This window comes from Eutrema salsugineum, unplaced genomic scaffold (assembly GCF_000478725.1).
Source record: "Eutrema salsugineum unplaced genomic scaffold, Eutsalg1_0 scaffold_6, whole genome shotgun sequence".
Classification (NCBI taxonomy): domain Eukaryota; kingdom Viridiplantae; phylum Streptophyta; class Magnoliopsida; order Brassicales; family Brassicaceae; genus Eutrema; species Eutrema salsugineum.
The window spans coordinates 5,317,443-5,341,858 of record NW_006256547.1 but is presented as its reverse complement, the minus strand read 5'-3'; the positions used below and the strand labels follow the sequence as shown (position 1 = coordinate 5,341,858).

Below are 24,416 nucleotides of genomic sequence, written 5' to 3'. Positions count from 1 at the left end.
AACAGGAATTTTCAGTAAATCAGGACAGAAGAAAAGAGTTTAGTGGCTTGTACGTGCCTTTGTGGGGCCCTTAGATTTCGCGTTGTCAATTTCGGGTCGGGTCTTCGGGTCGGTTGATTTAATTAACCAACTAATTAAACCCCTGTATATCTGTATTTGTATTGCCAGCAAGAACCATTGCCTCGTTTATAATTTTTTTTTTTTTGTTTTCACTTTTCAGTTTGGAATTTATACTCTGTAATTTTTTTTCGTGTGTAACTCCATTTCCATGTGATATTGGGATATAGATGAAAAATACATAGTAAAATCACGGTATATAATAGTAAAATCATATACAATAACTAGATCAAGTTGATATACATTGGACTGGTTTTCGTGTCTTTCCATCCACCACACCCGCAGTACATAGATCTCGACCATGATTACCGTGAGTCCGTGATTCACATTCACAAACTCCTCGACCCAAGTTCGCATTCACCCCATGGTTTTGGATCAATCTTTGAATCAATTTTTCTCTCTTATTTTCGTAGACTTAAATATTGCGTTTTCACGTTAGTATATTTTAAATTTACATCTTGACCACATAAAGTAACAAATCAAAATAGCTACTTTATTATATAGATATTAACACTTTTGCTAAAACTCGAGCAGTTTCTTGAAAACTTGCTTCGGATATGAAAAAAATAAATAAGCGGCGGGTTCTATACTCCTCTCGGTGAACTAGGGACATGCCAACCGGCTGATAACCGTTTTAGGGATTGGTGACTTACTCATTCAGTGACTTTGGCACTGGACAACACCCATCAAAATGGTCGTTCCCCATCCAAGAGACACAATAGACATTGCGATGCGAAGAGCTTTACTTGATGATGAATAGAAAAGACAAAATTAATAAGGATGATGTATTCCATGTTCGGAGGAACCTAGCTTCTTCAGCAAAGCTGGAGGAACCGCTTGACCGATAGTTTGAGTTTGTGGAAGAAGTTGTAGAAAATTTAAATAAGTTTGATTTGTTATCGGATTAGAGATATATATATATATATATATATTATATAAATATATATATACTTTTTCAACACATTTTAGTTGTATATGTGATCAGTTTTCAGTATTTCATATCGTAGTACTATAGAATGTGACTCATTGTGACATCTGAAAACTGGTCGAGGTGGTGGTTGACCAAAAAAGTTAAGAAGTTATTTCTTTGGCTGAAGAGAGACGAAAGTGGCCATGGTCAATAGTTTCTACTAAAATTTAAAACCACTTTACTTTATCATATGATTGCATACATATTGCATTGCGAGAGAATTCACATGCTATGTGATGATGATAGCTTAGCTTCTACATATCTTGACATATGCCTCGGGATCTGATTAGCTCAAAATCACTTTTATATAATATAAAGTGGTGGTCCAAACAAAAATTTGATCTTGTGATGATCATATTTTGAATAAAAGCGTAATTCATTCCCTTTCTACTATTTGTTAATGAAGCTCAATGCGGAAGAGTGCTTTGTTTTCGTAAGTGGATAGCCACGAGAAAGTTAGACTTGCAATAGAAAGAAATGGTTGGGTTTGTTATTTTCCATAAATTGTTAGCTTTGTGGTGGTTGGATTTACCATTTTCAAAGAGGTAGAAAAATTCGAAAATCGCAAGTACATTAGAATGAAGTTTGAGACTTGATTTATGTTTGTACATATTAAAACGCTAATATGTAGGATAGAAAAAGCATACCGACCGGATTTAAGGTTCCAAGTCCACGAAGATGATTACGAATTCACGATTACTTTTTTTTTTTCTACATAGTTATTTTTTATTCAACTTTTTCTTAATAGTTTTCCACATCATATTTCATGGTTATGGTTTTTTTGTTCAAAATCTAATGGTTATTCAAAAGCAAAACAATAATCTATGTAGAAAAGGAAGAAAATGAGAACTGAAGTTGGAAAAAAAGAAGAAGAAGAAGAAAAACAAATTGAATGTAATTATAAAACATAGGCACTTTCTCCTTTTGCATTGGTCCCTCTCTGGACTCACGGTTACAGACGCTGAGAAGGCCATTGAAAAGTTGACAGCTTCTCCACTCCACTTTCTCGCCACTTTCACCTGAGTCCCCACGTCACCGTCTTTCTCTCCAACTCCATAAAGCCCAAACCTTTTTCACTCTCTCTCTCTCTCTCAAGCTTGAGCCTTTTGATTCTCTTCATGGGAAATCTCTGTTCTTTGTTTGCTCCGCCGAAGCCCGTGAAGAAAAGACGACCCATCACAAAAAGACAATCATCCGCAGCCGGGTCGGGTACGGGTCCTAATAGCAACCGTTGGAACCGGGTCAGATCGTCTTCTTCCTCTGGGAGGGACAACAAGTTCGAAGATGCCGTGATTCAGGAACACGCTCTTGCCGCTGCTGCCATTCTGTTCAGACAGCAGAACGGCGGATCGCTTCCGTTTGATCGGTCCGCGTCGCAACGTTATCCGGTTTCTGGTTCGAAGAAGAATCAGTTGCCTCGGAGCTCAAGCTCGAGGTCAAGGTCCTCTACGGATCCTCTGTTACAGCCTCATCAGTTCCTTAACCAGGTTCTGACTTTGAATGGACTTCATTGATTAAGCCAAGTCTCTTATTTTTTTTTCAACATAGATTTTCTTGAATTTGGCAATGAGCTCATTCTCAATGCTATTTGCAATTGATTTCTGCACCATATGGAAAATATGTGATAAGCATTGATTAGTCTACTTTCTTGGAATTGATGATGAAACCTTGGATTCTCATATTCTTTAGTTTCTTTGATTCTTGTTGGGCTCCGCTGATTTAGTGGTTAAAAAAGCATTGTGTATCTTTTAAGTATCTAGTAGAGTTGTTGAATCTTGGAACCTTCCTCTATATATACTTCTTTTTTTTTTTGATAATTTTATCATCAATTATGGACAATGAAGATTATATTTTGAAAAAAGGGGAAGGTATGTTGATGTTGAAAGTATCTTAATCTTGAGATTGTGATTCCAATTTCTTACCTTTTAGCCAAACCTCATTGTTGAACTTTAACTATCCTCTTCATGTGTTGCTCTTATCTTCCATGTAGGAATGTCCATAGATAGTGTTTTGACAGTTTGTTCACCTTAATCTTATAAATGATTCAGTTTCTGTTTTCCCCGAGGGCCATACAAACCTCACCGACCTGCAAAATAGGAAATAATTTATCTGGAAGTTAAAATTCTTTATCCCGGTATTTGAATAGGGTATAAAGCTAGATGACTTGGAAACAAAACATTTTGTCCTCATCCATGGAGGAGGTTTCGGCGCTTGGTGTTGGTACAAAACCATTGCGCTTCTCGAAGAAGATGGTTTCAAAGTTACAGCCATAGACTTAGCTGGTTGCGGTATTAACTCGTTGAATATTAATGGCATCGCCAGTTTGTCTCAATATGTGAAGCCACTTACTGATACTCTTGAAAAGCTTCCCATAGGAGAGAAGGTTCTGTTCCTTTTTGCCTTTTGACTTCTACTCTTTTCCCTTTAGCTTCGAAAACTATAAAATGTTTTATGTAAATTGTGCAGGTGATCTTGGTCGGTCACGATTTCGGTGGAGCATGTACATCTTATGCTATGGAACTATTTCCTTCAAAGATCTCAAAAGCGGTTTTCCTCGCTGCAGCGATGCTGACAAATGGTCAAAGTACACTAGATATGTTCTCGCTGCAGGTTTGCTTTCTCACTTCTCTACTTCTCCTGTCTCAAGTTTTGTCCCGTGCCATAGGTTAACTGCGATTATGACACACTTTGCAGGCAGGTCAGAACGATTTGATGAGAAAAGCTCAGATTTTTATATACACAAATGGTAATGACCAACCTCCAACCGCCATTGACTTAGACAAATCTCTTCTTAGAGACCTTTTGTTTAATCAAAGCCCTTCAAAGGACATTGCATTGGCTTCTGTATCAATGAGGTCAATCCCATTTGCACCGGTTCTTGAGAAACTCTCTCTCTCAGATGCTAACTACGGATCAGTTAGACGATACTACATAGAGACGCTTGAAGACAACGCCATACCCGTGACTCTTCAAGAAAACATGATCAATAGTAATCCACCGGAAAAAGTTTACCGGTTAAAGGGTGCTGACCATGCTCCTTTCTTCTCCAAGCCACAAGCTTTGCATAAACATCTGCTTGAGATCGCCAGGAATTAGCCTTTACTTTTAACCCCAGACTCACATGTGTCTTCATCATCGTATTCACTAACTGGTGTTTCAAAGTGGCTCAGCGGATTTCGCTTCCTTTGTATTGCTAGTTTAATTTTGTGATTTTGTTTCTATTTCTTTGTTGTCTTTTCAAAGGTTATATCTGTATTTCTTTCTTATTGTTGTTCTGTTTTCACCAGAAATAAAAATGTGCCTGTAAATGGGACATAGGCTGCAAATCTGTTTTATTTTAGGCAGCTCATCTAGAGGGTTTTAGTGACTTTGTTCTCTTAGAAAAAAACTTGCCAAAGCCCTTTTGATTTTGTTGTATAGAGTCAATGGCCAACCTTACTCCTATCCAAAGCGAAAGCAGTGGACCACTGGACCTACCTAAGATGTGTTACAACTTACAATCAACGCCTACAATAATGTAGAGGCCACTATATATTTGTATATTTATTAATGGAGATCATTTTCATCGTAATACAAATCAAATTCTAAATAGTAAATTCATCCCAGAGAAAATAGATAAAAAAAAATTATTAAAAAAAAATATTTGTCGCTAATGATGTGTTTAGAGTCCACGTCAAGTTAATTAATCAATAAAACATTCTAATAATACCATGTGAAAAGCTCTAATAATTCTCAATTTACCTTATTTTAAGCTTAAATTCTAAATAGATGTCGGATAAATTTTATTTAGTCCCAACTAAACCATATAATCGATAACCCTTTACTTGTTTGTAATTGATATGTTTCTATATAAACACAACATTGTTTAGTATATGAAGAAACAAATATATTGCTACGTACAATACCAAACTCACCCCTAAAAGATTAACGTTCAAATGTACAATCATTTGTTGCTTAATTGAATAAATATATATGCGTCTCTCTATTACATATTTACATCTAACTGGAGTTAATGGCCAACTGCAATTATTAGACCAACAAGTATGAATTGCCGACAAAAAAAGAAATAGAACAATGACCAACAAGACAAAGACAAATAATTCATGGATTTTTTTTATTTTAAAAAATGTGCATAAAGATAGAAAATGAGGGGCTATTATTATCTTCTTCCTCTCATTCCACATCTCCTATAGCTTTCTTAGCTTAAGACATGACCAATTCAGTTTTCTCCTTCTTCCTCTTCTCCATCGTCTCTCTTCTGCTTCTTCTTGCGGCGGCTTCGGCAACCGTATCTGCAGGGAACGCCACAAGTGGGTTGACATATAGCGGATGTGCTCCCGGAGACACCGTCGGAGAATGTATAACGGCAGCGGTTGAGGAGGAGGAGGAAGAGGAGGGAGTTGAGACGGTGGTGCGGCGGATTCTGCAACAGAGGAGGAAATTATCCAACGCAGCTCTGCAGAAGGGGCCGTCTTGTAATTCTAAGATCGCCGGTAATTGCATCGGAATAGCTAATCAGCGACGCGCCACTTGCACTTACTACAACAAATGCAAACGTAGTGCCTAATAGTTTTTTTTTTTTTCCTTTTTTACCTTTTTATTGTATATGTGTGTTTTGTGTTCTTCTGTTTTTTTTTTCTTTTTTCTTTCAAAAAAATATTAATGTAACAATAAGAAAGTCGGTCGGTGGAAAAAATGGCGATCGAATTAAATGCATAAAACATTTCTTATATATAGACATTTGAATCCGTGAAACGATGAATCATGGATGATTAGACCGGTATTAGAACACTATTGCGCAATAGTTATCCACTTTGAAATGTGTCCAATGATGACTGTTTACCGAAATTAAGGAAAAGTTTAAAATATGAGTTCTTGCACTATGTTGAGAAAAAAAACGAGTTCTTGCACACTAATTTTAGGAAATCATGTGGATCCAGCAGGATGGCAGTAAAATATGTTAAAATCCGGTTTAAAAAAATGCTAGATCACATATTTCTTTACAAAAAAACTTCTGAAACATGCAAAACCCCCCTAACAAAAAATATTAATATTTTTGTATCTATCGACCGATTTCCACCCATTCTTCTTTAAATATTGTATCTTTAAAGAACGGATATATAGTATATGCTACAACTGAAAATAATACGGTGGTTTTGGCGAAAAAAAGAATATAATATGTTGGCAGAATAAAGTCCGATCCTTCTCCTCTTTATAAACAGAAGTAAACCAATTACTTACCATTAATATAAATTTTTCAACAAACAACATATAATATATCATTTTAGCAAATAAAGACATATATCACCGAATAGTCTTTCAAGATAACATTAAAGCGTTATCAAGGATGTCTTTGACCAAGCATTATCCAAGTTTCGTTCAGTGTGGTATTGGTTTCTTAGAAAATTCGGGAGAACATCAAAATCAAAGTCTGTTATAGTGATTACGAGACAAAATGTTTGGTATCAGATTCTCGGAAATTCAGAACTTTTCTGAATTATTGATGTACTATGTACGATTTGAAAGTTCATTCAAGAGGTTGCACACAATTCGCATCAGAGCTGAAGTTTTTTAATAATTTGATAATAAGATTTTTTAAAAATATAAATGACCTGGGCTTGGCCCAATTCCTGAATGGAAGCCCATATCATTCACACTTGTTTACATTTATCAATATTCAACCGAGGAAAAAGAAAAAACACAAACCGACAAAATGACGCGGCTTGTTGACCAGGCGGTTTTATTACGATAAGCGGTGATGCTTTCGCCGTGACAGACGAATGAAAGCATACAAAAATTGTGGTTCTAGATTCGGATGGACCCAAGGAATTAGACAGAACATGCCGTCGCTTTCTTGAAACAACTGTACTTTGCAAATAGATAGCATAGACCAAAGTAATGAAATCCATTTTATACACTTTTTTTTTAATTGAATATGTCTTTGTTCTCGCTTTATATTATGATTCGATTTATTTGGTCCCTTGAAATTTTAGGCTTATTTACTAACCTTTATTTTAATTTTCACAAGTTGACATTTTGACAAAGAAACTTCATTACAAATTCTGATTTTTTTTTTTTTTTTTACTACCCAACTATTACATCACTATTGGTCCGTTAAGAGAATGGTCCGAAAATCCTCCGCAACTGACTCGTTATGAATGATTTGGGAAAAGATAAAACATTTTGCAAAAAGATAAAGCCATTACAAATTCTGATTAAATAAGTCTTTTCTTGTTTCGACACTCGTTTATTTTATTTTTAACATCAACTTTTATTTTGTTTTTTCATGTTCTCCGTGTTTTTTCTATTATCTTTAAAATTAATATCAGCCAGAAATAAAGTAAATAATATCAGCCAAAAACCTTCTAAAATATCAAATACTTCTGACAGAGGGAGTATTATTTACTTTATTTTACATCATTAATTGAAACTCTAGTCGAATGTTATCTTGCAATTAGTAGATTCTAGTATAACTAAAGTATCATATCATCAAACATTTAAGGCGTACCTATGGCCGACTCTACCTTAATTTGATTTAATTTGAAACATAAATATTCCGAACTGTTTTATTTGCGAAAGTTCAAGTCTATTATTTCGTTTTTTTTTTAATTTCCCAATATAACTGTGGTGCTTCTTCAAAATATTCAATAGTAATTCATTTCTTGTGATGGTTTATAATTTATCCTTTTTTTTGTCAGGGTTTTGTACTTTTTTCAATTTATAATTATTTAACTACCTTAAATATATAGAAACTTAAGCAAATGAAAGACCGATTAAAACTAGGAACTTTTGGCTTTAAGTGCTCTTAAGACTTAAAGTTAGCTAAAGCCAGCTCAATCTCTCTCTCTCTTTCACACACAGAAACACACATCTTCGAGAAGTTTCCGCCGGCGGGAGATCAAGGAACGGTTGGTCAAAGAACAAAGATCAGAGAAATGGACATTCGCTTCTCCAGATTATCCGTTTTATTTCTGGTTCTCCTTTCTTGGACCAGCTTCACCACAACAGGTTTGGCTCAATGCTTTGACCCAAAGAACAATACAAGTTTTTTTCTTCCTTTACACTTTTGGTCCTTTGCATGATTCTGAGAAATCCCTTGAAAAAAGATATAAAAGTAAATAAATGGAGATAGGAATTGACATTTGGAACCTCCATCTCGGTGTGATGATGATGGTGATGATGGTCAACTTGTTAAATGCATAAGCTTTGATCTTTTCTGCTATCTTAACCAATTGATAAAGAAAATCTAAAATCTTATGTTTTTCATTCTGGGTTTGACTCTGTTTCTGGTTATGAGCTCACCTAATTTATATCATCTTCTACACAGATGCTTATGATGCACTTGATCCTAATGGAAACATTACCATAAAATGGGATATCATGAGCTGGACTCCTGATGGCTATGTGGTAAGAACTCTACCACTCAAAGTCTCAATCTTTTGTAATGCCATTTTGTTATTTTCTAACAAAACATTGTCTCCATGTTTCCTTCTTCAATGCAGGCTGTTGTAACAATCTTCAATTTCCAACAATACCGTCACATTCAGGCGCCTGGGTGGCAATTGGGATGGACTTGGCTGAAGAAGGAAGTGATATGGAGTATGGTTGGTGCTCAAGCCACAGAACAAGGAGATTGTTCCAAGTTCAAGGGTAACATCCCTCATTGCTGCAAGAAAACCCCCACCGTCGTTGACTTGTTACCAGGAACTCCTTACAACCAACAGATATCCAATTGTTGCAAAGGAGGAGTGATTAGCTCATGGGCACAAGACCCCTCAACCGCTGTTTCTTCGTTTCAGATTAGTGTTGGCCAATCTGGAACCACTAATAAGACAGTTAGAGCGCCTAGGAACATTACTTTGAAGTCACCAGGACCTGGTTACACTTGCGGGCCAGCGAAAAACGTTATGCCGAGCAAATTCATCTCTGGGGATAAACGAAGAAAGACTCAGGCTTTGTGTAAGTTTAGGCTTTGTGTTAGCATCTACTGGAAGATTTTAATGTTGTCCTTATGAGTTATCTTTGTCTTGCTTCTAATTTCACATTTCTTGTTGTTTGAATTAGTGACATGGAACATGACGTGCACATATTCGCAGTTTCTAGCCCGGAAGACTCCCACTTGTTGTGTTTCACTCTCATCCTTCTACAATCAGACCATAGTGCCATGCCCAACGTGTTCTTGTGGATGTCAAAATAGTTCTCAAAGTGGTACATGTGTTGAGTAAGTTGTTCCTTATTCTCTTAGAAACTCCTTGTTGGTTTCTTTTTCCTCTGTTTATTTTCTGAATGATTTTCTTTGTAGCAACCCGAAAATATCTTCGGTAGTACCAGCTACTTCAGGGAAGAACAACCTCGAACCGCTCTTGCAATGTACGCAGCATATGTGTCCCATCAGAGTTCATTGGCATGTAAAAACTAACTACAAAGAGTACTGGCGAGTGAAGGTCACAATCACAAATTTTAACTACAATATGAATTACACGCAATGGAATATGGTCGTTCAGCATCCCAACTTCGACAATCTCACTCAGCTTTTCAGCTTCAACTACAAACCTCTTAATCCTTACGCCGGCATAAGTAAGTCTATAGCTCCTTCTTTGGCGTGGTTAGGTTTAAAGTATGAATATATGGTCAAAGCCTCTAACTTTTGGCGTGGAAGCGTATCATTCTTTGTGACTAACTTGATGTTTTGGATCATACGTTGCAGATGACACGGCCATGCTCTGGGGAATCAAGTTCTACAATGATTTCTTGAGCCAAGCCGGTCCAATAGGCAATGTACAGTCAGAACTTTTGTTTCGAAAGAACCCGTCAAAGTTCACATTCGAGAAAGGATGGGCGTTTCCAAGACGCATTTACTTCAACGGAGATAACTGCGTTATGCCACCTCCAGACTCATATCCATGGCTTCCTAATGCCACTCCAAACCTTGCAACTTCCCCATTGATCATACTTGTCATCACTCTCTTTTCATTTTTGATTCTTATGTAAAGGGATCACGTCCACAAACCGTGATTTTGACCCTGTTCATACTTCTGAGTTGGGACCGGATCCGGTTTGGGATATATCTAGATAGTAGAAACTGTTTCAAAGTGTGTTAATGTGAGTGTTATTAACTTATTATATATGAAGCTACCTCAGTTGTATGGGCTAATTATATGCTAAACATTATTCTTTGTACGCATCTTGAAACTTCTGGAGGTATATATTACGTGTAGGGCATTTTTCTCTCATGACTTCTCTTTTTAATATTGACTGATTTAGTGTTGTTCAAGGTTAATTTCCTTTGTTTATCCTCAGTTAATAGAATTTCAAAGCTAAAGAAAGATTAATTGACTCGTCAAATTTAGAATAAAAAGAAAGTCACCAAACAAAAAAAGAGAGAAAAGAAACTTAGAGAAGTCTGAATCACCCACAGAATTGAGATAGTTTGGTAAGAAAATAATAACTTTGAAACCATTTAAAAATATAAAATAACAATTTTCAAAATTATAGACGAATATGGTGTTCTTTGTTTTTAACCAAACTACTTAAGTGCAAAACTGCAAAAATAGCTAAGATAAATTATTTTCATCATGGAGAAATTAAAATAGATATATAGGTTATCTACTAAATGATTTACGTTGTATATATGTATATGTTTTTAAGAGATTTCTTACTTTATTAGGCAGGAGGAAAATATAAACATACAAATTAACAAGATCAGCCCACAGGAACAAATTCCGTGGATTTTAATTTTCAATTATTGAGGGCGTAGACTTCTGTAGTTACAATGTGAAAGGTCTATACTCTAACTCTATATATTACGTATTGATTCTAATTTCTCATACATAACACTACAAAAATACATAAAGTAACAAGTTTATATTTGATTATCATCCTCAAGATTATATTGTAAGAGAAAAAGGGATCAGTTGAAATGGGACGTTGGGTGAGACCTGAGGTATGGAAAAATAGTACCCCTATATTAATCAAGTGTTTGTATATATTTGAACTGTAAATGATTTGTATGTCTATCGTACGATTCGTGCCAACAAAATAGAATCAAACAATTATATTTTGGGTTAATGATAAGAAAAGCAAAATGCCAAAAACATTATTATTATTTTATATTTAAACTAAACACAATTAGATGTACCCTCTCCTTGGAGCAATGGGATTTGTTACATCTATGGTTGTGTTTCAACTCACAAGGAATGCTTTGTTAAACCCTGACTGCAGGTTAGTCTTATATTTTCTATTTTGATATATATACTATTGTTTTGGTATACATATTTATATATCTATTAATGTTTTTGCATTTGTGAAAATATTCTGTAGGATAAATAAAGCGAATAGAAAAATGGGAATTCTGGAAAATGAAGACGAAGGAGAAAAATATGCACAACACAATCTTCGCAAGTATTTGAGGACCCGTCAACCTCAAGTTATGCCTTCTCTCAACCGTTTCTTCTCTCATGATCACAGCTAAATCGATTTACCTTGTCATATATGTTACGTTAACAACTAAACAAATTGAATTTTGTTTGGAAATGTTTTATTTCGTATTGTGATAGTTTCAGATCCTCGGTTAATAATAAATAAGAAAAAGTTGAAGCATGTCTTTCATTTCCATCCTGTAGTTTGAGTCATTTACAATCAAATATTGTTCAATATAAAAATCATGAACGTTCTGCAAATTGGCTTATTTTTTTACTCGGGACTAGCCATGAAAATCTTTTTATATAATTTATAAAGGAAAGAAGATCAATTATATTGAGCAAAAAAAGTGACATTGTATAAACCTTTGTCAAATGAAATACTGATTTCGTCTTACTGCCATTTAGTAAGTTTATTTTTCTCATTTACCTAATTTCTCCCCCATATCTTTTACACAATTGACTCTAATAAAAAAAGCCTTTAGACAATTCAAGATATTTCATTATTCTATCTGATTTGAAACAAATGTATAATAATGTCTGCAAAAATATGTATACAAGAAGACGAAATGAGCAATACAAAAAAAATACATATTTTTCTTCTATCGCAAGGGAATGCAGATAAACCTAACTTGGGCTATACGCTTTCGATCTGATAAGTTTCACCTCTGTGCAAAGTCTCCTGGCCTTATCAGGAGCGGTGAGACTCATCAAGGTCTGAGAACAGTCTCCCAAGGACCGTACTTGGAGCTGAAAGTGCCTCCACCGTGCCGCTCTGCGTACTCAGCCATTGTCGCTCTCGCACAAACATCCCAAGCTTGAGCTATTTCTTTAAGAGACATCGGTTCCGAAAGTTCCTTCATGCACAAACTCAGCCTCGATCTGGCTCTCGCAGATAGATCCTCATACTTGTGTACACTGAAACACGGGGAAATTAAATCCGTAAGATCAAATATGTTTATAGTTCCCTCTTTGTGATCAATATCTCTACAAAAGTTTCATACCTGGCGTCAAAGGGCGATTTCTCGATAAGGATTGGGGAATATGGATAATTCTCAGGAACTAGCAAGCGTAACGGCTGAATCTGTGACTGCTTCAGACATGGGAGACACAAACAGCTGAGCAAAGGGAGAAAAGAAGACTGGAAAGTAGTGAAAGAAGAAGTTTAGAGAGACTTACGATATGTCCTGAATTGTAATGAGCTTCGAATGTGTCACAAAGAGCCACAGGGGCATAAGAACAAGTGACAACAGTTCCTGAAGTAACTTCATTTGGATAATTTACATCTTCGTTGCATATGCTTACCACCGTCTCTACAAGTCTCCCATTTATTTCATTGATTTCTTGCAGAAGAGCACAACCAGGCTGCAAGATTGAGGAACGGCCTTATTTCGATATTGCATTTTGATTTCATTGTTGAATAAGTTAAAAGGAATTTTTACAGGATCTATATTTTACCTCAATCATGTTAGCTTTCGAGCCAGATGATGCGGTGGAATCAACTTCAGATTCCAGGCTACTGAACTGTTTATAACTATCAGCTTGTGATGCGATATCTAGAGGCTGAATGCTGATCGAGCGCTTGAACCTCTTGGTCGGGTTAGTTTCTCCTTGCTGCAAACGGAACTTTGTCCTCGCACTCAAGTCCTCGGCTAAACCAGCTCTAGCTCCTCCATTGGAGTGGAACGAACCCGCAATCATGTCAGCCAAGCTGATGACCGAGCTGATATCACTCACAGATTCCGCCAAGGACTGAGGTGATGATGATTGAAACTAGAAAAAGCCATACACGTTGACAAATGGATCAGTAAACTGGATCAGATATAGAGAAACTAAACTTGAATAAGCTATTGACTTCTTCTACTCACCGCTTTGATCAGACGGTCAATAGGCCGCTCTGCAGTTGGCTCGGAAGGAAGAGTAAACAGAGAATGCTCCTGTGCTGCTGTTTGGGATTGGTTAGGAGGAGAAACAGGAGACTCAACGGATATGGGCTTTTCAGGACCCCCGGGAACTGGAGACGGAGCAAAGGAAGTCACAGGGGATGGTGCAACAAAAGGCGAGCCACCAGACTGTGTTGTTGTAGGAAGAATCTGCTGGTCCACCAACTGAGGAGAAGAGTAGTTCTGTATCTGAGGAGAAGAAGCTGATGGAGAAAAGTTAGACATCCGAGCGGCCGGAGAAGCCAGTGGCTTTGGAAGCTGGCGCTGGCTCGATGAGAGATGCTGCTGAAGCAAGCCAGCTTTAATGTTGACCCCTTGCTTCATCCTCACGTCACTCATCTCATTTTTCGCCATTTGAAGCTGCTTGTTCGTTGGTGGTGGTTGTTGTTGCTGCTCTCTCTGCAACAGCTGTTGTTGCATCGGGAGAGGATGAAATTGCTTCTGCTGAAACATACTAGACTGAACCGGACTGATATTTGAGTGCTGTTTAATGTTGTTCTCATCTTTTGCTTCCATCTTAGGCCTTGTTTGCAACGAACTAGGCATTGCTGTCTGTGATGCCGTAAGGGCAGATACTGAAGAGCAGGCAACGTTTTGGTTAGTTGACATCAACCGTAAATTCATTTGATCGCTGTCAAGTGACTGCGGCACATGGACTTGACCACTTTGGGATTGTGATGGTGTTTGATGGATCTGAGAAGGAGGGAATTGACCTTGTTGCTGCTGCATTGGCCTCCAAGCCGCTGTTTGATTCCTGGTAAACCTCAACACAGCTTTCTCATACAGACTAAACATATCTCTGTGCTTCTCTGATATACCGCTCCTATGAAGATTCAAGAACACAATAACTTGTTCCAACGACGCTCTACCCACCCTTAGCTTTTCTATCGACTCATGATGCTTATTTTGTTGAGGAAGCGAATCAATCTGGAAACAATTGGTTTATCTTTTATTTTTATTTTTAGAAAACAAGAAATATCAAGACAAAAATCCTGGTATCAAAAAACAGTTATGTAATGACTGAGGTACCTGCCGCAATTTATCGGTAACTTTTTGGAGCATTGTAATTAGAACAGGTAGATGCTTCTCCCTAAGGGCTCTTATCTGCATGCAAGAGAATGATGTAAGAGTTTGAACTATTAAAATAAATCACAATTACGGGTTTGTGATGATGTTGACATGTGAAGAACAAGGCGAGTGAAGACACCTTCTGATAGGTCTCTTCCTGCCAGTCCCCACAACTGCCATTTGCCGTCTTGCCTGTAGAATCTTGAGATGCTACAAAACAATATGTGAAGACACATAAGACTTAGACTCAATGAATGCCTTGAGATTAGATGCACAACAACAAATTGATTAGTATGAGTAATTGCTTAATTTAGTATATATGTTAAGAAAACATACTAGATGGATTTGCCGGAGGAGCTCTCTGTACTTGATATGGCTGATTCTGTTGGTCTGCTACGTTTTGGGTTTGGCGCAAGGAACCTGTTGCTTGGAATCTTTGTGTATCATCCAAATGTTGCTGTAAGATTCTATTCTGCGGCTGCTGCTGCTGCTGCATGGGATGTTGCAGTTGGTATTGTTGTAACATCATTGGTTGAGATTGCCCTACCTCTTGGCCTTGAGTACACAACAAACTTGATCCGGGCACGTTAAAGTTACCAGATTGACCGCCAGGCATATTTTGCTGTTGTTGTGAGGGCAAGGCTGAAGCATTATTACCGTGAGAAGAAAGGCGTTCTTCCTGGTGCATATTCTGGAGGTTATTATTATTGTCTTGTGCCATTGCTTGAAAGCTAGCAATCTGGGAAGACGATACCCTGAAAGCTCCTTGTTGCTCTCCGTTGTTTTGCCGTGATGGTAGATGATTCTGCTGCGTGTGTGGACCATTCATCAGCTGACCAATGAGTTGCTCTTGTTCTTGTTGTTTCTGTTCCTGTGACGGCACAGCCATCTGCTGTTGATGACTAGGACGGACCCGCTGTGTCTGAAACTGATGTCTTGGCAAGAACTGAGAGTTTTGTGGGCCTGATGATGGTACACTAGAAAGAGCAGAAGATTGAGGAAAGGACTGATGAATAGTGGACAATGGTGTCTGATGAGGCGGTTTCTGCTGAATAGGCTGTTTTAACAGACTTTGTTGTTGCTGCATGTATGGAGGTCGCAAATTCCCATGACGAATCTTCTCTTTCAGAAGCTGCTGATCCACTTGATGCTGGAGCATGTAGCTGGAACTCTGTGGCTGGTGAGGAAGAAGTTGTTGCCTTCCCTGAACCGGTCTTTGAGAACCGGGAAGAAGGTTTGAATGAGCTCCTTCACTCATTTGAATGTTTAGGTTCTGAGCCGCAGAAACGGTTGTAGGGACCTGAGCTGGCAAACCAGAAGAGACATGAATGTTGTTGAGATTGCTCTGCATGTTTTGAGGTAACCATTGTTGGCTTGTTGAGGTATGCGTATATGGCAACGATGTGGGAAGTGATTGGCCTTGATTCTGAAATTGAGCTGCTGTTCAGATCAAAGCATAGAAAGAATACCAATGGTAAGGCGCTAAACTCTGAAATTGTATGTAGCAATATAAGATTTATCAATTTGAATACCTGGATGTGAAGTATCGGTTCCATTGACTGAAGAACGAGATTGGACATTATTAGATTGTACATGTCTAAATTTTTGCTCTATGAGGTTAACCTTTTGTGCGATTTTGCGAAAGTAGTCATCCTGAGACATAGAAAGGGTGCAAAAGAAAAAAGATCAGTGAAGTATCATTTGAAACTCAGATTCTAAAAGGTAATAGAGAGAGAAACCATTTGAAATATTCTACCTTACTCGTTGCCATGCCATAGTACTTGTCCTCTAAGTTAAAAGCAGCGTTGTTAATCTGATTTTCATCATAGTTAGAAAAACATTTCTTCAACCTTACCACCCTGCACATACATGAGAACAAATATCAGTGACACTTCGAATATTTGGCTAAAACATGGAGGGTAAGGGAAAAATGATGAAAAGTGATCACAAGGTAAATGCAGCTAATGAGGTTACAAAATGTTAAGGTGCCTAATCGATAGATAAGGAACAAAAAGAATATGGCAAAACTTAAAAAGCGCGAAAGGTTGAAGTTAGGTTTTGTCACGTCAAGAAGAAATTATATAAAAAAAAAAAACCTTTTATGCACAACTCTTATGCTTTAACTGTTGCAGGGTTTTGCTGGTGCAATGTAGGAATCGTTATCATGTGCAAAGCTACAAGAATCACAGCTAACGCATGACCCTTTTTTTTCAAACCTTTCTCTCTTTCATGAATGTCACAAATTCGAAACAATAATCAAATAGGAACCAATGGATCCACAAAAGAAACGGAAACACTCTGAAACAGAATCTGTAGAAAGAAGGCTTACATAGCGTTACGAATCTTTTTCCGTAGATCAGGCTCATGCTGTGATCTCCAATCATTAGCAAGTGAGTCTCCGTCTTGTTCGTTAGGCTTCCAATTAGAATTTCCCTCCATTAACGTCTAAAGCAACAAGAAATCACAAATTAGAGATATGGAATCCCAATTATCCAGTGTTTAAGCGCGTTTTACATTCAAGGAGAAAACAGATTCGTTTTGCAGTTGCTAATACTACATTTTACTAGTAATACTTAACCCTTCACAATGCCAAAGACTGATCTTGAAGATTTGGTGCTAATTATGCCATTAAACAGAAAGACAAAACATGACTCAAATAACCAAAATCATATTCTTGCCTTGGTGACCTTAAGAGCATCAATTTTCGAATTGGCATTACAATCAAACAACTTGCAAATGTGTTTCCGGAAAGATTAGACTAGAGAACTAAGCCATAATCGAAACAGAGATGCTTTGATCACATTAAAACACAGACAATAAGAAAAGCAAATCACTTTAAAGGAAAACAGTACCAGAAATAACAGATCGCAATACTCAAAAAGCTCTGTTTCCAATTTCGACACTCTCGCTCTATGTGCCTTCACCACAGAAAAAAAAAAGAATATAAATTTCAAGACTTTACATGAAAAAAGAGCAAACCCATGTTTGTTTCCAGGAACAGAAGTGAGACTATAAAGCAAAAATCATTATCCGGAAAAAAAAAACACAAATTTTGAAAACTAGAAAAGGAGGAGAAGAAACCCACGAGACCGTCGGAGATCGCAAGAGGAGGAGGAGGATCGAGAAATTGAAGGATAAGGAATCGAGAATAGGTAAAATTAAATTGAGAAAGATTCAAAGAATTTTAGAGAGAGGGATTAGATATAGAGGAAGAGAAAACCTAAGGTTAGACGCAAAAGAGGAAAAGAGCGGAGAGATTGAAGAAGACTACTCGTAGGAAGATTTGATGATGAACTACGAATATATATATAGTCTCTGCTTTTCTTTGTTAATCAAATCTTTTTTAATTTCATTCAATCACCAAATTCGAATTTTGGAAATATCTGTGAAGTACGACGTGTGTCAATGGACTCGGCCCCATTTAGTAAGAAATCTCTATATATTTTCTCACGCCTTCATATTTGTTAGATTTGGACTTGGACAACTAAGCAACACATTACCCAATCACAATTTTTTTTACAACATATTTATTTTTATCTCTTTTTCTTTTGGAAACAAATAATTATGATAGTTTGACTTAGGTCTGAATTTTTCGGGAAGGGTGATCCGTCCCCGTCCCGTACTCGTCCCGAAATTCCCGAATTTTTTAGGAAAGGGAAATTTATAATTTCTCATTCGAGATTGAAAATAATATTTGAATGGGTAAGGAAAAGGGTAGAAACGGGAATGGGATTACCCGAACTTCCCGTTGGGTAATTATATAAAGTAAAATTTTAGAGATTTCGGTTATTTGAAAATTTTTTTATAATAAATAATGATTTTCCAATTTATTAATAAATAATAATTTTTTTAAAAAACAAAAGTGATTTTAATCTAATTATCTGAATTATCCGAAATTTTTTCCGTCTTTTTTCCGTTCTTTTCCCGATTATATTTTATTTTAGGATTGTATGGGAAGTATGCTGATTTCCGAATTTCCCGTTCCCGTCCCATACCCGTAAATTCCTCTCCTGTTATTTTGTGGGAATACTTTGGATAGTATATTCAGATTCCCGAAATTCTCATTCTCATCCTCTACCTGTCAATTCCCGTCCCAATTTCCAAAAAATTCAGGCCTATTGACTAATGAATAAAAACATTCCCTTTTTTTTGGTAAAATGAATAAATATTCTTTTTGCTAATGTTTTACACAACACATGTTTTGCAAGAGTTACAACACATGTCATGATGACATGTAGTCATGTAGCGATAAGAATTATTCCAAAAACGAATTATTTAATGACTTACATTACATATGACAAAAAGGTTGTTTATGATAAGTTGAAGAATTATTTTTTTTTTTGGGTGATAATTGATAAAAATAAAGTTTTTCTCAAATAAACCATTGGGCGTATAGAAGAAAACTAACGCAAACTAAAGAAGATTCCATTCAGCGCGAGAACCACTGGTCCACTAGAAACGTTGTTAAGAGAGTATAGTCAAAGAGAATGCGTGTTGACTTATAAAGGAACAAGAAATTGTGGATTATATATTCTAAGTATTGACTAATGGCTGAAAGTTGCTCAATGATGTGTGTGTGTGTAATGATTATTTCCTCCTCATTCTGAACACTTTCTCTCCCTCTCTAGCTTTAAAAGAGCTATGACTTCTCTCAAGAATCAACCACCATCACTACCTCCACCTACGACTTCCTCTTCTTATCTTTGATAAGATCTATACATTTTAACCTTGCTACCCCTCCATCTCTTGGCATCTAGACTCTTCTTAATTTTTTGATCTGATCGGAAGAAGAAGAAATAGGACAAAGTCTGCTGGTATCCTCATAGAACTTGGCTGGAACAGTTTTCCGGTTTACTTCCTTTGGTAAACATATGATCAATTAAATACAATAGAAGAAATAAAAGCTTTCAAAAATTTTCATTCAACCTTACGTCCTTACCTATACAGATAAAATTCCAAACTGCAAATATGAAAATACTTGTTTCTTTGAAAGTATCATTAGATATCATGGGTCTCAATCTCAAAATTAATAGGTAATGAGTAAAAAGGCTCATAAATCTTAAATATTACTGTGAAAGTATCTCCAATATGGGATATTATACTAGTATTTTAATAGGTTTTTAAAATAAGGGGGGACAGTGTCAATCATCTCAGAAACACCACAACAAAACATGCTATTTACACTTTGGAAAACTGTTTTTTCTGGGAAAGTTTATGTTGGCCAGCTATAGGCTCTGATATCATACCAGAAATTATGAATTTCCAACTCAAAACTAAGTGACAATAAATACACAAACCCATAGATCTTATATAGTATATTAGTGTAGAAATATCTCAATTTCCAATGTAAAATACTTACTGTAAGTATGTTCAACGTCCACAAGCACATCAAAATAAAAGTTTAAATTTCCCAAGAACATATAACAGTCCAAGCTAAGAATTGAAATTGTAACTGGCTAAAGGTTTTTTATAGTGATAACGTTGAATGTAACCTTCTATTTAAATTTTTGAATCGATAAATAGATACAAAAGCATTACTATGATCATCATCGTTCACCAAATTGTCATTTAGAAGCTTACGATTTTTGTTATAGTGATGATGTTGATACCAAGTTATTGTTATTATTAATCAAAGTTTCAGTTTACAACAAAAAGAAAAGAATTTTTGCTTCTATTGATATTATTCGATGGATCAATTGGTTTTCCTAACAGGCCCGTGTCTTACTAAAAAGATGTTTATGGCCTTTCAATTTTAAATCTGAAGGGCCCATGAGAAAAACAACTATTATAATTTGGGGCCATTTATATATACAAATAGAAGACGTTACAATAATGTTGATTCGACTAGAGTTCCGAAGCTTTCTTTCAAAACTAGAAACTAAAATTAAATATTGAAATAGAAATCGCAGATAACTAATATTTAACGCAGCTTCTCATTTTGTTCTCCACCTGATCAATTAAGACCTCCTACAAAATCATTAGTTTTTCTTTCTCTAATCTCCTGGTAATCAGTTTTTATAATTAAGCTCCTTTTTTCTATTATAATTTTTGGTGTCATCTAATAATAGTTTGTAGTTTTGCTGTCAAACTGACGGCAAATTACAAACTAAACTTTAAATAGTTAAGTGTATATCAACTTCAGTAAAGCTTAATTTAGGAATTATATTAGAATAGACTTGGTCATTTGGAGTTGAGTTTTGTGATTCTTTGTATTTTTTTTTCGAACTTGTTTTATGTGAATTTGGGGATTAAAAATAAGTATAGTAAATGTTAAAATCAGCTTTGCTGGTCTTCATCTAGTTTAAAGAAAAAAACTAAAGAAACGACGTTGGTAAATTTTAAGTGAAAGAGAAAATCTCAAGGAGAAAATAATGGAGACGATGAAAAAAAAGCCGGCTAGTGATCACATCATGGCATGTTGCTATCAACCTACAGATCGTACCATAAGGACACAGAATTGGTTTGGAATCCTTAAGCCCACGAGGGGGCAACGTGAATTTGGGGCTAACACTCACCTTTTTCCTTTTTTGTTCTCTTTATATTTCTTTATATACCTATCAATTCCACACACATGCTTTGTAACTATTTACATGATAAACTACAGTCTAAAGCATGAAATCACTATTCGGAAACGATTGATAATCAGAAATCTTAATGTCAAAACTCAATAACAATACGCTGCATGTTACTACTAGATTTCTGTATCATTTAACCATCCAAATTAAAGAGAAAAGTCATGAAGTAGTTCGGGCATGGATGAGTAAGAGGAGACTACAGTAACATATTATGGTCTCTGACTTGAAAAGAGTATGGATCTAAAGCACGGAATCTCTTGGTTATTAAAAGAATTTACTGTCATTATCATTATTTTTAAGATTAATGAACCATCTGCAAACTATTTACATATCACCATGAACAAACATGATTAAATTTGTGATTTTTTTGGTAATATTTTTGGTAATATTTTTGGTATGTTGCATTCAAATGTGACCCCACATGAGAGTGTCGATGTGGGGAGGCAAAAAGCACACCACATGGTAATCCATTGGTGTACACTAAGAGGTTGTCTTAGTGTATGCGACTCTTATGTTTGAATATATTCGAATTCATATATTAAAAAAAAAACAGAAGTATCCATACAATGCGAGTTTAAAATAACGATATCCATAACATAAAGCTAACAAACATATACTGTAATGTACATGACTCGTCATAGAATTTCCATATTTGAAAGAAAACAGAGGTTACTATGTATGCGAGCCAAAAAGGAAAAGGGGGTAATGCAACTAATTGAGTCATCATTTCAGATAATTATTTTCCTTATTTGATAGAAACATTGTTGATATGGATGAGACCTAAGAGATGAGAAGATATAATATACTCGTTTTCTTTCTAATAATATATGTACACACATATCTGTTAATATAGAATAGAATATTTGAAATTGAAGCAAAGGGGAAGATGATGGAGAAAGAAACAACAGCCAAGACAAGCACTTGAATATGAAATACAAAACAAAAGAAAAGAAAATGTAATGGGGACCTTCACACATGGGTGTTAGAAAGAGAAGTATATAGTGGAGCCAACTTCAAAGATCATCTTAAGAATCTTTTCTAGCAACATGTTGGTTGCAGCCTCATCTTCCCTACCTTTTTTTCTTCATAATTTCAACATTTATAATATTTTGTTTTAATCATTTTTTTCTTTGAAAAGAAGGACGTATGGATTGTTTTGCTCAATAACGATTATAATGCATCAGCCGAGTGCTGGTTGTTCCAGGGATGAACTTTGAATACCTTACAAATGTATGGTAACGACTAAGTTTGGTTAGTCGTTTTTAGGGAACATGCAAAAAGTTTGGGTGGTTGCAAAAAAACTATGATGCATGAGCAATGCATGTGACTTAGGTTGAATTTGGACCATATTGTATTTGGTGCATCCATCAAATCCATGTTTCATCAGATATATAAAGCACTCCATGTAAATTAAATAAGAACGAGAAGCATTAGTAATCTTCTTTTCTTCGTAAGAGATAACAACCAATTAGCCTAGTAATTTTACCTAAAACAAAATACGAACGTTCTAGAATTCTAGTGTTTTTTCCAGTAAAATTAAAAATAAAACTTAAAATCCTTTTTTCGTTATTCGAATCAAGCAAATATGTGTCGGTTTTTTTTAAAAAAAATTTCCGTGTGAAAACTAATATTATTACTTTAAAATTTAAATGAAACATAAAGGAGTGTGCTTATGAGCTTATCCTTAACTTATAATATATGCTATATTTCGTTATCATTCGAAAAATCCATTATAATTTCATTGTTGCCAGCTTGTTATACATCAAATATAAATAGATAAAATAGATAATAAACCAAACAAATAAAAAGTTATACATATACATACATATATATTATATATACATATTTTAAACTTTATAATAATTGTAGTTGAAGCCCACATATTCGTTATGGCCCATTATGTCCATGCAACGCAGGCACGCAGCCACCACACGGATGGCTAGAGCCTAAAGCCACCAAGTATTTTGGTTTCCTTTAATAGACCGTATCTTATAATTAAATATTGACATAGGGATTATATATATTTTTATCTGTAAAACCATGTGTCACACTGTAGGATTGAAGCTTAGCCATTTCGCTAGGCTTGGACTTTTAGCTTTCAACGAAATGTTGTGCCATTTTAGTCTTCAACTTTGCCTTTTGTTTCCATGAGAAAGCCTTTTTTATCATTATTACTAATCTTTGTTTAGCCACGTAAAATAGTCCTCCTATTTCGTGTTTGACCATAGGATCTGTGACTGTGGAGTCAAAGATTTTTTAGATGACTATTTAATGATTAGTTCGGGAGAATCTATCAGGAAAATAAAAAGACTAATATTCCATCAAAATACCAAAGTGGATTACCCGAAAAAGAAAAAAAAGGATTTTCCCAATTCACAGTTATTAAGTCATATTTTATCGCAACAAATCATACCGTATATGCTAGATTCTTCGTAAATGATTTTGTTATAATATATGTTATTTTTATTTATATATGTTCAAGAATTGTATCATTCATGAAAAATATGGTTTATGTCTGGTGCTTGTCAAATGTAATGTAATGCATCGTAAAAATATGTCAAAATTTACTAACTATTAATGTATATGCATTGCATTCCATTTAATGTTGGTTTCGTACGCTCTGCGCCCTTTACACTGTCGAATTTATTCACACTAATCACACTTGCTTCCTATGATCTGTTTGTTTTACACCACATGTTTTGGTGTTATCATTCAAACCATGAATACTCATCTGCGCATTGCACCCTCACCGATTTGATGTGCTTAGTCACCTGATTTTAAATGTTCTCGAGCCTTGCGATTTTGCAATCCAAGATTGACTTTAAAATGGATACCAAAATTTCAAAAGAAAGCCAATATCTTATGATAAAATCAGATGAAGCATATGTCACAATAACATGCTTATGTTCCCACTTACCCAGTTCAAACAATTATTCCATTCAAAATTAAGAAAATAGTTCTAAACTAATTTTAGAGTTTATATATACTATAAATAAGTAATAAATGACACAATTGGAGCGATATGTATAGTATTAATATACCCGTGCGTATGATGTGGACAAATTAAAACAAATTGTCTAAAATTTTAACCAAGTCACTACAAGAATGCAGGCCGAATTCCTACAAAAGTTACTACAAAATATTTGGTAGGGTCATTTTTGAACGATTTCTCTACGAAACAATGACGAAAAAGTAAAATCATCGGAATTTGGTAGGAATTTTCCGACCAAACAAAAGCGTCAAGATATTGGTAGGTAATTTCCTACGAAATGACTACCAAACACATATTCGTAAAAAATATGGTAGAATATTGGTAGAAAATTGG

General features: G+C 35.6%; 5 protein-coding genes and 1 long non-coding RNA gene across 8 annotated transcripts; 4 read left to right on the top strand and 2 right to left on the bottom strand.

The window, feature by feature from the left end:
• Positions 1 to 1,898: 1,898 nt before the first annotated feature.
• On the top strand, positions 1,899 to 4,439 carry LOC18013080 (putative methylesterase 11, chloroplastic). The gene is made up of 4 exons (XM_006395203.2): positions 1,899 to 2,574; positions 3,234 to 3,470; positions 3,554 to 3,697; positions 3,782 to 4,439. Exons 1-4 carry the CDS (start codon positions 2,206 to 2,208, stop codon positions 4,181 to 4,183), a joined length of 1,152 nt encoding a protein of 383 aa, XP_006395265.1. The 5' UTR covers positions 1,899 to 2,205; the 3' UTR covers positions 4,184 to 4,439.
• LOC112083354 lies at positions 2,565 to 3,545 on the bottom strand. Its single transcript, XR_002897623.1, has 3 exons — positions 3,437 to 3,545; positions 3,010 to 3,173; positions 2,565 to 2,688 (listed from the first exon to the last, which is right to left on the bottom strand). It is a non-coding gene; the product is annotated as an uncharacterized LOC112083354 (long non-coding RNA).
• Positions 4,440 to 5,250: 811 nt separating the features above from the next.
• Positions 5,251 to 5,842, top strand: LOC18013079 (protein RALF-like 27). Its single transcript, XM_006395202.2, has one exon. The coding sequence runs from the start codon at positions 5,298 to 5,300 to the stop codon at positions 5,652 to 5,654; it is 357 nt and encodes a 118-aa protein (XP_006395264.1). The 5' UTR covers positions 5,251 to 5,297; the 3' UTR covers positions 5,655 to 5,842.
• Positions 5,843 to 7,920: 2,078 nt separating this feature from the next.
• Positions 7,921 to 10,301, top strand: LOC18013097 (COBRA-like protein 2). Its single transcript, XM_006395201.2, has 6 exons — positions 7,921 to 8,095; positions 8,415 to 8,494; positions 8,590 to 9,046; positions 9,152 to 9,308; positions 9,390 to 9,664; positions 9,795 to 10,301. Exons 1-6 carry the CDS (start codon positions 8,023 to 8,025, stop codon positions 10,076 to 10,078), a joined length of 1,326 nt encoding a protein of 441 aa, XP_006395263.1. The 5' UTR covers positions 7,921 to 8,022; the 3' UTR covers positions 10,079 to 10,301.
• A 705-nt stretch (positions 10,302 to 11,006) lies between these two features.
• On the top strand, positions 11,007 to 11,558 carry LOC18013096. The gene is made up of 3 exons (XM_006395200.1): positions 11,007 to 11,030; positions 11,220 to 11,308; positions 11,408 to 11,558. Exons 1-3 carry the CDS (start codon positions 11,007 to 11,009, stop codon positions 11,556 to 11,558), a joined length of 264 nt encoding a protein of 87 aa, XP_006395262.1.
• Positions 11,559 to 12,025: 467 nt separating this feature from the next.
• On the bottom strand, positions 12,026 to 17,769 carry LOC18013124 (probable mediator of RNA polymerase II transcription subunit 15c). Of its 3 annotated transcripts, none has more exons than XM_024151848.1 (13): positions 17,602 to 17,769; positions 17,369 to 17,434; positions 16,846 to 16,961; positions 16,273 to 16,375; positions 16,049 to 16,169; positions 14,853 to 15,956; positions 14,656 to 14,726; positions 14,478 to 14,552; positions 13,374 to 14,375; positions 12,964 to 13,278; positions 12,685 to 12,870; positions 12,510 to 12,598; positions 12,026 to 12,423 (listed from the first exon to the last, which is right to left on the bottom strand). In XM_024151848.1, the coding sequence occupies exons 3-13, from the start codon at positions 16,953 to 16,955 to the stop codon at positions 12,216 to 12,218; spliced, it is 3,384 nt and encodes a 1,127-aa protein (XP_024007616.1). In that variant the 5' UTR covers positions 16,956 to 16,961; positions 17,369 to 17,434; positions 17,602 to 17,769; the 3' UTR covers positions 12,026 to 12,215. The 3 variants fall into 3 exon arrangements, with proteins under 3 accessions (XP_024007616.1, XP_024007617.1, XP_024007618.1); XM_024151849.1 differs by having other exon boundaries at positions 12,510 to 12,595; XM_024151850.1 differs by having other exon boundaries at positions 14,853 to 15,953.
• Between the last annotated feature and the right edge of the window lie 6,647 nt (positions 17,770 to 24,416).

Coding starts and splice junctions, on each gene's coding strand:
- LOC18013080 (XM_006395203.2), top strand. CDS start 2,206: ATGGGAAATCTCTGTTCTTTGTTTGCTCCGCCGAAGCCCGTGAAGAAA. Junction 2,575..3,233: donor CTCATCAGTTCCTTAACCAG/GTTCTGACTTTG, acceptor GTATTTGAATAG/GGTATAAAGCTAGATGACTT. Junction 3,471..3,553: donor AGCTTCCCATAGGAGAGAAG/GTTCTGTTCCTT, acceptor TAAATTGTGCAG/GTGATCTTGGTCGGTCACGA.
- LOC18013079 (XM_006395202.2), top strand. CDS start 5,298: ATGACCAATTCAGTTTTCTCCTTCTTCCTCTTCTCCATCGTCTCTCTT.
- LOC18013097 (XM_006395201.2), top strand. CDS start 8,023: ATGGACATTCGCTTCTCCAGATTATCCGTTTTATTTCTGGTTCTCCTT. Junction 8,495..8,589: donor GGACTCCTGATGGCTATGTG/GTAAGAACTCTA, acceptor TCTTCAATGCAG/GCTGTTGTAACAATCTTCAA. Junction 9,665..9,794: donor TAATCCTTACGCCGGCATAA/GTAAGTCTATAG, acceptor CATACGTTGCAG/ATGACACGGCCATGCTCTGG.
- LOC18013096 (XM_006395200.1), top strand. CDS start 11,007: ATGGGACGTTGGGTGAGACCTGAG. Junction 11,031..11,219: donor GACGTTGGGTGAGACCTGAG/GTATGGAAAAAT, acceptor AAACACAATTAG/ATGTACCCTCTCCTTGGAGC. Junction 11,309..11,407: donor TTGTTAAACCCTGACTGCAG/GTTAGTCTTATA, acceptor AATATTCTGTAG/GATAAATAAAGCGAATAGAA.
- LOC18013124 (XM_024151848.1), bottom strand. CDS start 16,955: ATGGAGGGAAATTCTAATTGGAAGCCTAACGAACAAGACGGAGACTCA. Junction 16,376..16,845: donor AAAAAGATTCGTAACGCTAT/GTAAGCCTTCTT, acceptor ATGTATGTGCAG/GGTGGTAAGGTTGAAGAAAT. Junction 15,957..16,048: donor AACCGATACTTCACATCCAG/GTATTCAAATTG, acceptor TGATCTGAACAG/CAGCTCAATTTCAGAATCAA.